Source organism: Papaver somniferum, chromosome 1 (genome assembly GCF_003573695.1).
Source record: "Papaver somniferum cultivar HN1 chromosome 1, ASM357369v1, whole genome shotgun sequence".
NCBI classification, from domain to species: domain Eukaryota; kingdom Viridiplantae; phylum Streptophyta; class Magnoliopsida; order Ranunculales; family Papaveraceae; genus Papaver; species Papaver somniferum.
In genome coordinates this window covers 199,974,384-199,987,164 of record NC_039358.1, presented here as the reverse complement: position 1 = coordinate 199,987,164, position 12,781 = coordinate 199,974,384, and the positions used below count along the sequence as shown (strand labels likewise).

Below are 12,781 nucleotides of genomic sequence, written 5' to 3'. Positions count from 1 at the left end.
ATTGTTGAATAATCCCCAGTTTGTCACAAAATTCAAATACTTTGGTGTCCTTGAATCCGGTGCCACGGTCGCTTCTATTTTTCTTTAGTTTGCGACCTTGTTCATTCTAGATCCTATTAACAATAACCTTAAATTCACCAAGGGTTTCATTCTTATGAGCTAGGAAAGCTACCCAAGTGAATCTGGTGTAGTCATCTACCATAACTAAAGCATACTTCTTTCCTCCAACAGTAGATTGTTGAATTGGTCCGAAGAGATCCATATGAATTAAATCAAGTGGAGCCTTAGTGAGAATATCTCGAGATGACTTATGGTGAAATTTCGTTTGTTTATCCTTTTGACAGGCACCACATACACCGTCAATCTTTGCATTGATTTTGGGAACGCCTGTGACAAGTTCTTTGTTAATGATCTTAGTTAGGAGACGATAACTGATGTGACCAAAACGCTCATGCCAAAGATGTGTAGATTCCACCTTAGTCAAATTGCAACAATTGCTAAACTGAGTATCAAGGAGATAACAGTTATTTTACCACGAGTTCCTTGAAAAATTAATTTTCCAGTTTCGTCTACAATGTCACATCCATTTGCATTGAGGACAACTCTATGGCCTTTGTCACAAATTTGACTAATAGAAAGAAGATTTGCAGTCATACCTTTGAAGTATACTACATCATGGATTTCTAGAACACCTGGAAGCTTGATTGTACCCTTCTTGTTAATGTAGCAACAACTCCCATCTCCGAAAGTAACTGGTCCTCCTTCAAAGTCACTTGTGGAGACAAACCACGAAAGGTCACCAGTCATATGTCGGCTACAATCACTGTCAAGAAACCATTGGAAGGGTGATGTTGATTTTAAGGAAAAAGCTCTCATACTAACACTATTTTCCTATTTAGGATTTCTTGTTAGTATTGTACACCTTTTTAGATAAGTAAACAGTTGTTCAGATTTCTTGTGGAGATTGCTCGCAACCTTTATACTTTTCTGAAAACGTGTACATGTATGTTGATTGTGATTGTGAGACTCACAAAACATACAAGGGCCAACTTCAGTAATCTTATTTGAGACGTTCTTCCTTCTATCAAGTTTCTCAAAGTATAAACTTTGCTTAACAATTGACTTAACATGATCCTTTAGAGAGTAATTAAACGAGTTATTCATCAATACTGAATAATTTTTGACAGACGTCAAATTCTTATGCTTTGCAATTATTGTAGCAAGATCACGGTTGATCCGGATTTGTTCATTCAACTTCATTTGGAGAATAACAAGGGTTTTAGAACATTCCCTAAGATTGTGGTTTATTCCTGATGAAGCGTGTATATAGACTTTACTGTCCACTAGTCAAATCGCCACAAACACAGACTTTTGAGGTCTTGAACGTGTTTTCCTGCTCTGATACCAATTGAAAATGCGGGGGTACAACAACCTTACCCAATATTTCGATTAGCAATCTATATGGACTAACTCTAATATACTTTTAAGAGAATCAACTAGACAGTCAGACTCAATCTTAATAAAAAGTATATCAAGGAGTTAATATCTCTATCTCTCTATTTGATCTATACTCAAACAAATAGAAATCTGTGAGTCTTTATCAAACACAAGAGATATAAACTTGGATGGTACCAAAGACCAATATCCAAGGATCAATTAATTTCCAATCAACAACCAAAGGTTGGATTTCACAATTGATCGACACAATGCACAACCTGTGATATTTCAATTATATAACAAAATATAATGCGGAATAGAAATAACACAGACACCAGAAGTTTTGTTAACAAGGAAACCGCAAATGCAGAATAACCCCGGGACCTAGTCCAGATTGAACACCACACTGTATTAAGCCGCTACAGACACTATCCTACTACAAATTAACTTTGGTTTGGACTGTAGTTGAACCCTAATCAATCTCTCACTGATTCAAGGTACAGTTGCGCTCCTTACGTCTCTGATCCCAACAGGATACTACGCACTTGATTCCCTTAACTGATCTCACCCACAGCTAAGAGTTGCTACGACCCAAAGTAGAAGACTTTAATAAAAAAATCTGTATCACAAAGAAAAGTCTACGATGATAGATAAATATGTCTCCCACGGATAAACCTAAGAGTTTTGTTCCGTCTTTTGATAAAATCAAGGTGAACATGAACCAATTGGTAACCCGGACTTATATTCCCGAAGAACAGCCTAGTATTATCAATCACCTCACAATAATCTAAACCGTATGGTATCGAAACTAGATATTGTGAAATCACAAACGATGAGACGAGGATGTTTGTGATTTATTTTTATCTTGACCTATCGGAGATATAATATCAAGTCAATTATTCAATTGAACTCGTACGATAGAAAATAGCAAGATTATATCGTTCAACTACAAGAGAAGTAGTTTTGTCTTGCTTCAGAATCCCAATGAAGTCTTTCAGTCGTTAACCTACATGGTTTCGAGAAGAAACCTAAGGTTTAAGGAGAATCGACTCTAGCAAAACCAACTAGTATCACACAGGAGGTGTGGGGATTAATTTTTCCAGTTGCTAGATGTCTCATTTATGTAGCTTTCAAATCATGGTTTGCAATCCAAGTTACCTTGGTAACAAAGCATTCAATATTCACCGTTAGATGAAAAACCTGATTCAACCAAGATAATATCTTTCAGTCGTTATATCGAAACTTAGGTTTTCACACACCAATGAAATGTTTTCATTTAGGTTTGAGTAACCGTACCTAAACGTGTACACTTAGTTGGTTCACAAATAGTTAACCAATGGTTAGCCATATGAGCACTTTCATATTAACCGTATTCATCTTTCTCATAACTAGTTCAAATGACTCATAAGAACTAGTTGAAGACTTGTTCAATTGCTTAGGTCTTTATTCGTAGACACAATTGAAACAAAATTGGTTTGATTGACTTGACTCAATTCATGAACAATATATCCATGATTTTCAAAGATTGCATTCCTTATAATTTATTTTTTTAAGTTCATGAACTACCGATTTGAGAAATAACCAGCTTGGGTACGCGTACGGGTATGCGTACCTTAGCTACCGGATTTGAGTTTACAAACTCAGCAGAAATTTTCGGTTCAAAAACTTATGTGGGTACGCGTACGGGTATTTGTATGTGTACCTAAGGTGACTGGTTTAATAGTTTGAAAACTACAAACTCAGCAGAAATTTTCAGTTGAAAACTTCCGCTGGTACGCGTACGGGTACGCGTATCGAACCTGTCTCCTTCTCCAAAACCGCATGTACACATATGCACACACTTGGTTTTCCAGCACATGGATTTATACACTAATGTGAGAACACACTATATATGCTTATATCCATAATTGGTATTCTCAACTCTACATTTCAACCATTGAAACATTCTTCTACAATGTTATAACAATCATTATTCACGACTATCGTCATCAAAGCTATTTTCAAGATTGAAACGTCATCATGACTTTCGTCATGGGTAAAGATGAATGTGGTTAAAGCAAAAGATTACAACACATATTTCAAGAAAAAGATAAGCGAGTAAAATCGGCTCGAAATAGCAAATGTGTATGTTTGAAAACTATCATACTTAAACGACTATTGTCTCAAGAATAAGAGATAGAGTAGACTTTTGAGTGATAGATAAGTTCAAGTCTCCACATACCTTTTTAGTCGGATGAAGTTCCACTGGTTCCTCGAGTATTTCTTCGTCTTCATAAGATGATCGACATGGAGTCTGGAGCTCAACGACACTTAAATATCCTAGACCGAGACTTAGTCATAAGTAAACTAGAAATCAAGACATATAGTTTTGATCACTAATATTTATGAACATGTTTGAGATATAAACGCATGCGAGTTCGACTGAGCAATGCTCTAACAGTACTATTGAAGGTGCAAAAGCTTTGTGGGATGCTATGGACAAAAAGTATCGCCAAGAAGAGGCAAGTAACCAAAAATTCTTAATTAGCAATTATATTGACTTTAAAATGAATGATTCATTTTTTATTGTTACCCAAGCACATGAGCTTGACCTCCTAGTCAGTAAACTCAAAGATGCTAGAATTGTACTTCCTGAAGCATTTAAAGTTGGTGTTATAATTTCGAAATTACCACCAAGTTGGAATGGCTACAAGAAGAAATTGAAGCATGAAGAAAAAAACTACACTATTGAATCTCTTATTCGTCACTAACATATTGAAGAAGAATCTCGTAAGAGGGATAAGAAAGATGACCAGGAAATTGAAAAGGCTAACATGGTTCAAGGACAATAATCCAAGAACAAAAAAAAAAAAGTCTAATTTCAAAGAAAATAAGACTGAAATTTCTAAGAAGCCTAAGGGTGATTGCTTTTACTGTAAAAACCCTGGTCATTATTCTCGTGATTGTAGGATTCGTATTAAAGACGAGAAAGACAAGAAGAGTCAAGTTAATATTTGTTGCTATTGAATCTGAAAATCCATCAGAGATAATTTATACTGTTGAAAAAGTTAATTTTATACGAATTGATGACGATGAATCTGGATGGTGGTATGATACTGGAGCCATGATCCATATTTGCAAAGATAAGTCTCAATTTTAGACTTATACAGAGTGCAACAACAGAGAAGTCAGGATGGGCAATAATAATCATTCTAAAGTACTGGGTATTGGAACGGTTGATCTGAAATTTACTTCAGGAAAATTTTTAACTTTGACTAATGTCTTACATGTTCCATACATGTCCAAAAATTTAATTTCTGGAGATCGTCTTAATAAAGGTGGAGTTGAGATTAGTATTAAGTCGTACAATGTTATAATATCCAGGAATAATGTTTTTATTGTTAAGGGATACTCATGTAATCGTATGTTTAAGATGAATTTAATAAAATCAGTTTATGCTTATATTGTTGAGTCATTTCCTTTATGGCATCGTAGATTAGGACATGTGAATTATAAGTCTATCAAAACTATGCTTAAATTAGGTCTTATTCCTAAATGCAATATTGAACACTCTGACAAATGTGAAATATGTGTTCAAGGGAAGATCACTTGTAAGTCACATAAGTCAGTAACCAAATCATCAGGAGAACTTCTTGGTCTTGTACATTCAGACGTACATGACTTACATAGTAAAGTTTCACGTGGAGGAAACAAATACATAGTAACATTCATCGATGATTATTCGAAATATGCTTATGTATACTTAATGAAAAGTAAAGATGAAGCAGTAAGCAAGTTTCGAATATTCAAGGCAGAAGTTGAAAATCAATTAAACCGTAAAATTAAAGTTCTACGTTCCGATAGAGGGGGTGAATATAAAGATACGGAATTAGAGAAATTCTGTGAGTCAAATGGAATAATCCATGAATATACACCACCTTATTCACCAGAATCAAATGGTGTTGCAGAAAGGAAAAATAGAACTTTAGTAAATATGGTTAATTGTATGTTGATAAGTTCTGGATTGCCCGATTGTTAGTGGGGTGAGGCACTTCTTAGTGCATGTTATATCCTTAATAGGGTCTTTAATTAAAAGGATTGACAAACATCCATATGAATTGTGGTTCAATCGAGCACCTAATCTTAAACGGTTGAAGGTGTGGGGATGTCTTACTTATGTAAGAAAACCAAATCCAGCAATGACGAAATTAGGAAATAAGACTTATAAATGTGTATTTATTGGTTACGGTAAGAATAGTACTGCTTATAGATTTTTGAAATTAGATTCATATGATATCATTGAATCAATAGATGCAGAATTTTTTGAACATATGAACAAATGTTCTCATGAAGAGAATGTTTATGCCCCTGATACTTCTAAAAGAACACATGAAGAATCAGATAAACGAGATTTGATTATAGAACCTCGTAAAATTAAAAGACAAAGAGTTGAGAAAACTTTCGGTTCTGATTTTATAACATATTTGGTTGAAGGTAATATGAATGATATTACACACAAAGCAAGTATAAATCTTTGTGATGATGGTGATCCTTTAACTTATAAGGATGCTATAACTTCACGTGATGCTATCTTTTGGAAAGAAGCAATCAACGATGAAATGAAATCAATTATGTATAATCAGACTTGGATATTGGTTGATTTACCTCTGGGTTCTAAACCAATAGGCAGCAAGTGGATTTTCAAAAGAAAATGAAATGTTGATGGTTCTATAAACAAATACAAAGCAAGGTTGGTCGCAAAAGGATATACACAACGTCATGGTATCAATTATTTTGATACATACGCTCCTATAGCAAGACTGTCCTCAATACGTGTGTTATTGTCTCTTGCTTCAACTCACAATTTAGTTGTTCATCAAATGGATGTAAAAATAGTGTTTCTAAATAGTGACTTAGAAGAGGAGGTGTATATGCAACAACTTGAAGGTTTTGTTTTACCGGGACAAGAGAAGAAAGTTTGTAAACTTGTCAAATCTCTTTACGGATTAATACAAGCACATATGCAATGGCATGAAAAATTAACAAAGTGATGTTATCTAATGGGTTCAAAGTGAATGAAGCAGATAAATGTATCTATTCTACATACAAGAATGGGATTTGTATTCTCATTTGCTTATATGTAGATGATATGTTAATTTTTCGACCCAATATAGAATGTGTGACAAAAACAAAGAAGTTTCTTGAATCCAATTTTGATATGAAGGATTTTGGTGAAGCAAATATGATCTTTGGAATAAAGATAGTGAGAAAAGAGGGGTCAATTTCATTGACACAGTCTCACTATATTGAAAGTATCTTAAGAAAATTCAATTACTTAGATTGTAATATTGCCAACACACCTGTAGATCCTAGTGTTAAATTGATGAAAAATACTGGTAGAGGATATGACCAGTTAAAATATGCTAGTGTAATTGGGAGTCTTATGTATGCTAGGCATTGCACAAGACCTGACATAGCATATGCAATAGGATTATTATGTCGTTTCACTAGTAATCCAGGTAGAGAACATTGGAATGCAGTTTCAAGGGTTCTTAGATACTTGAAGGGGACAATGAATTATGGTTTATGTTGCCAAGGGGAATTCACTGTACTTGAAGGTTACAGTGATGCAAGTTGGAACAACATTGAATCTAATTCAAAATCCAACACAGGTTGGATATTCACATTGGGTGGTGGTGCCATAACTTGGAGTTCTAAGAAACAAACTTGCATTTCTGATTCAACCATGTTGGCAGAATTTATTGCTCTTGCAGATGCATCTAAAGAGGCAGAATGGTTAAGAGATTTATTAATAGATATTCCAATATGGAAGAAACCTACCCCTGCTATTATGATTTATTGTGACAGTAAATCACCTTTTTTTAAGGTGGCACAAAAGACTTACAACGGTAAGCAAAGGAATCTTAGCCTAAGACATCAATTTCTTAGAGGGTTATTCAAGAGAGGAGTAATCACAGTTGATTATGTAGAATCAAAGAGAAACTTAGCATTGCCAAGAGAGATGATTGCAACAAGATCTCAAGGAATGCGATTAAGGTCTATGTAGATTCATACACAACGGGAAGCCTACTTAAAGTTTTGAAAATATAAACTAAGTTCAAAAGGTACTAACAAGTTGGTGTGTGACATTGGAGATACAGTAAAGTATTTAATATATCACATTTCAAAATCTTTAGTGTATAATTTTCTGCATGTTTGAGGCTGGACTAAATTATTAACCCTTAATGAGTTTGTGTGATGAAGTGACTCACAGAATCACTTACAGAAGAACTCACCTATATGAGTAAGAGAGTGAGGCCGCTTTCTATGAGATTGGACCGTCTCTAAAGTATTCATGAAATCGGGATATTACGCAAGGCCATTAATGCTTAGGAACAAAGAATCACACTCTTCCCATGGGAATTGGTATGTGTAATTACTCCGGTTCAGTCGTATAGGGTCCTTGGTTCAAGACATCCGTTCACCACAGCGCCTTGATTGAATTTTGAGTGGTTTACACTAAGTGAAAGTTCAAAGCCAGAAGCTACTTTCGTTTATGTATTAATTTATAGTCTAATTGATTGTGTGTTTAATCGTTTGCATGAACTACCGTGACTTGATATTGAAAGGGTACCTAGGCAGTCACTCTAGTGATGCGGCCTGTTTTGTTTTCAATGTTCTTTTTTATTCATAGTTTTTCAGAAAATGGTGGGGAATGTTGGAGATTTTCTTAAAAAGCCCTAAAAGGGCCTAACCTTGTGTTGGAGCAAAACAAAAGCCTGCTGGCTTAACAGTCACCGTGAAAAGATGTGACCTTTCAAACTGGACGTCTGTGAAAAAGCAACAGACACCATGAAGAGACTTTACTTTTCTTAGATGCCTGTTGGAGAGCAACAGACTCCATGAAAGGGTATCATCTTTCTATAAAACCCTTTGTTTTGCTGCCAATAAATCATTAAGTTTTCAAGTTTTATTTTCATTAGGCCTAAGTATCATCAGATCTGTATATAGAGTGATTCTGGTTTGTACAGGAAATCACATCCTGTAGCAAACAAACTCCATTGTATTCTGAGAGTGTGTATTTCAAAAAACCCTTGTGATCTGTCGGGGGAAAACATACTTAAAAGATAGCTTTTTTTCGTGCCTTGGAGATTAATCTAAAACCCAATCCTCAACAGGATCTCTCTCTATTTCGCTCGGGTACCGAGAGGAAGCCGTTGCAAATAGTTCAAATGTGCTTAGTACTGTGCTCAAACAAATCCTTGCAAAGGAACACTCTTGATGCCATGTATTGCTAACAGACGGATGATCTTCCTTTTGAGGATGTGACGCCTCTTTTCTTTTGTATTTTCTGTTTTGCTCTTTTTAGATTTTTTCTGTTTTTATCATTGTTAACACTTCATAGTGATCCTTAATTTTCTGATTAACTATTCGTTTCCTAATGTATCAAATTGATTGCAATAACCGTTAGTGAGGACCATTACAGATCTCTTCCCCTTTCACTTGCACATACCTAAAAGGCTTTACGGACCTTGGGCTTATTGCTCACATGATCACAAATTTCTGCAAGCAAGAACGACTCCTCAGTCCTCAACAACTCTCAGAAAGTTCCTCAGAAATGTGGTTAATCCCATTGCCCATTGGTTTTCTCAACAGGCCCATTTGATTGACACTATCTTCTTGTCAGATGAGGATGTTTCTTAAAGACTTGAATGCATTATAAATTTCTTTTTCATTTACCCCTCCAATCCGCGTATAGCAATGAAGAAACCCAGCCTGTAGAGGGTTGAAAAAACTCTTTACTTAACCTCTTACTGCAAGAGGTTCTAGAATGGGATACTACTACTAGAAACCAAGGGAATCTCGGAACAGTTATTGAGTTTGGAAATGCATCTCCAGCTTTCAACTAAAGTTACAACTGATTTTGGCTTTCATGACATTTGTGAAATGGAAAACACTGGAGGAAGCACAACCAGAAGGGAAGAGTCTATAGCAGACCCAGAAACCACAGGCTACAAACTATCTTGCAGGAAGATGAAAGGATAGAATAAACAAGGGAACAGACTAAGTTCTGGCACCATTGCCTTTTAGTACATGCATCAAATTTCATGAAAGCCAACATCAGATGCGTTTTGAACTTATGGGTAACCAACTTACTAAGAAATTCCAGATCAAGGGTACGAGTATGAGCGCAAAACAGCAAAATACCATCATTTAACAAACAGAATTATATTAAGAAACAAAGGTTCAAACTTCAAACCGCTGCACAAGAGACTAGCAAAACCACGACCACCAAGATAAAGAAACCCAGGCTTCTCAATCTCAACAGCAGCTGTACACTAGTAATGGTGTGGAAGCACTGGAAAATAAAACCTTACATAATAGTCATTCAAGTTCTACTAGTGGTGTAGAACCACAGCAAAATAACACCTAACATAATAGTCATATAGGTTCATGATCTTCTTCCTCGGTACTAGCACACTTCCAGAAAACACAACCCAAAAGAAAAAACATGTATAATAAACTGACACCACATACTAAACACATCCTCCTCCCAGACACCATCATCAGCACTGGTTGATCAAGCCCTTTCTCCTCTGATCCTCCTAGCAAGCTGAATATCCTTGGGCATGATAGTGACACGCTTTGCGTGGATGGCACACAAGTTAGTGTCCTCAAACAAACCAACCAAGTAGGCTTCAGCTGCTTCTTGCAATGCCAACACAGCGTGACTCTGGAAACGCAAATCAGTCTGCAGAAAGCAAACACACAGTCCACATTCAATCAGTATCAGTATATTCTATCTTTGTTTAACTTAATAAACCAATTCAATCAAATTAAGCATTCAACAACAGTGTACAAAGTCTCTATACCTTGAAGTCCTGGGCAATTTCACGAACAAGTCTCTGGAATGGAAGTTTCCTGATCAGCAATTCAGTACTCTTCTGGTACTTACGGATTTCACTGTTAATAACACAATCAAAGTGAGAATCAAAGTTAGAATTGAGTATCAAAACAGTAAAACTAAAATTATCATAGCCACAGAAATTGACTGAATGAAGGTAAAAGTAAGTTTACCGAAGAGCAACAGTTCCAGGACGGTATCTGTGGGGCTTCTTAACTCCTCCAGTAGTTGGTGCAGACTTACGTGCAGCCTTGGTAGCCAGCTGCTTCCTTGGTGCCTTTCCTCCAGTTGACTTACGAGCAGTTTGCTTAGTACGAGCCATTTCTACAAATACCAAAATCACACAAATTGACATTTGATAGCTCAAATCAAAAACTCACAGTAGAAATCAACATGCAAATTCTCAAATCAACTTCATAATCAATAACAGAGCTTAAATTCAATTTAAAACTACAAGGATGTGGCTAAACATACAATTACAACCCTAATTGACAACAAACAAAGACAAAAATTCAACAGAAACAGAAATTGTTCATGTTCTTTACAAAGATCAAGATAAAACCACTGCATAACAAACATATAAAGCCTAATTTAACATTATTATACTAAAATTAACAATCGAAGCCCTAATTATAAGAAAGAAGACTAAAAATTGAAAACAAATTCAATCAATTGAACAAAAACAATTCATGAATCTCAATACATGTAATAATCTTGTACATATTCAAGAAACTAAAAAAATCTAAAACTTAAATCATGAAATCTACTCAACAAAATCACCGAAAAACGTAGGCGCGAAACCCTAACTTTCAAAAACAATTACAAAATCAAGAGATCAAAAGATCAATCATGATGAAAACAAACATATAACAGCAGAAATCGAACCCTAAAACCAGAGAAGGAAAGGAGAGAAAACTGACCTTTCTTCTTCGCTTCTTCTTCTTGGAAAATATGAAAAACCTTTCGCAAATTTCTAAACCTGTAAAGTTGAAACGGTAAATCTATATTTATAGGCCAACTATCAACCACATTTTCATCAAACAACCGTCCATTTGTATTTTAATCTGACAGTGAGAACTGCATTTCGCTGTGTTTTGTTGGTACTGTATCTGACGGTAATGTTTTGATACTTTTGTGTTTTCTCTAGTGGAAATGAACGGATGAGGTTTAATTATGTGGCTGTCATACGGATCGACTATTATGAATTCTGGATTCCTATTGGTAGGAACTTTTTATCCCTGTTTTTAATTTCCGTTATGGGTGAAAAGAAGCTAGTGGGTGGAAAACTGTTTCTAGTTGACGAAATCGTCCTTAGGGTTTTAGTGAAAAGACAATTTTGTATGTTAAGTTTGAATTTTGAATTTTATTTTTATTGTCAACTCATGTTCCTTCTTTGGGAAGATTGTCAAATTTATCCGGATGGACTGTGGCATGTGACCGAGGGAGTTCATGCAAGCCCACGCACTCCCTGTCGTGGGCTTGTCCGGCCTATCGGATTATTTTTTTAATGATTTTTCTTGACCATGATTTTATTTTGGGTAAGACATTAGAAGTAAATCTAGGTCACCCCTTATCTGGATATTTATATTAATACCTAAATTACCTTCCTGATTAATTTTGGGTGATAATTAGTTAGTGTTAATAATAGTTAGTGTAATGATTAATGAAATGATTAAGTTAAAGATAATTAGTGAGATTAAAAAATCAGATGTTTTTTTTTTTTTGAAAGAAGTAGAATTATTGAGAGAGTAAAGTTAGAGAAGATGAAGAAGGAAAACATGGAAAACAATGGATTTTACCAACCACAACTGGAGGAAGGGTATTTGGGTACCCAGGTGTGCTTCAAACTTAGATAATGTTGGTTGAATTGCTCCAAACTTTCAAAAAAAATGAAAAATTTTATGTAGATTTGGGTCAGTTCGGTTACCATATGTCAAGAACATGTAAACGAACACACCTGAAAGTGTAGTTCGGTTACGTTTTCCAAACACGCAGGTTACCGAACTCGCTCGTTAATGGAGGTTTTGGTCGTACAGTGTAATGTTCGGTTACCTAGGATAAAATGGTAGGTAACCGAACTTTGAACTTAACAATTTATCTGGGTACATCTTGAGTGTTCGATTAGTTCGCAAACTTCAACGCAACCAAGTTCCCAACCTAACTGCAGGTTAAAAGTAACCTAGTGTTAGAAGTTCGGTTGGTTCGCAAACTTCAACATATTTTACGAATCAATCGAACTGGGCTTATATATGCATATATGCAATTAGGCAAACATTCGGTTTTTACGAAATTTATTTCTTGGCGAATTAGGTAGAGTTCGGTTACGAAGTTTCAAAGGTAGAGTTCGGTTACAAAGAAAACTTAACATTTTTGCGAACGAACCGAACTTGTGGAATTCTCATTATTTTCGTAAACTAAAGTTCGGTGATATCCTTATTTTGCGAAGGAACCGAACTTATG

At 35.4% G+C, this 12,781-nt stretch overlaps 1 protein-coding gene across 1 annotated transcript; it reads right to left on the bottom strand.

The window, feature by feature from the left end:
- Positions 1–9,621: 9,621 nt before the first annotated feature.
- LOC113311900 (histone H3.3) lies at positions 9,622–11,350 on the bottom strand. Its single transcript, XM_026560691.1, has 4 exons — positions 11,242–11,350; positions 10,495–10,645; positions 10,290–10,380; positions 9,622–10,168 (listed from the first exon to the last, which is right to left on the bottom strand). Exons 2-4 carry the CDS (start codon positions 10,641–10,643, stop codon positions 9,998–10,000), a joined length of 411 nt encoding a protein of 136 aa, XP_026416476.1. The 5' UTR covers positions 10,644–10,645; positions 11,242–11,350; the 3' UTR covers positions 9,622–9,997.
- Between the last annotated feature and the right edge of the window lie 1,431 nt (positions 11,351–12,781).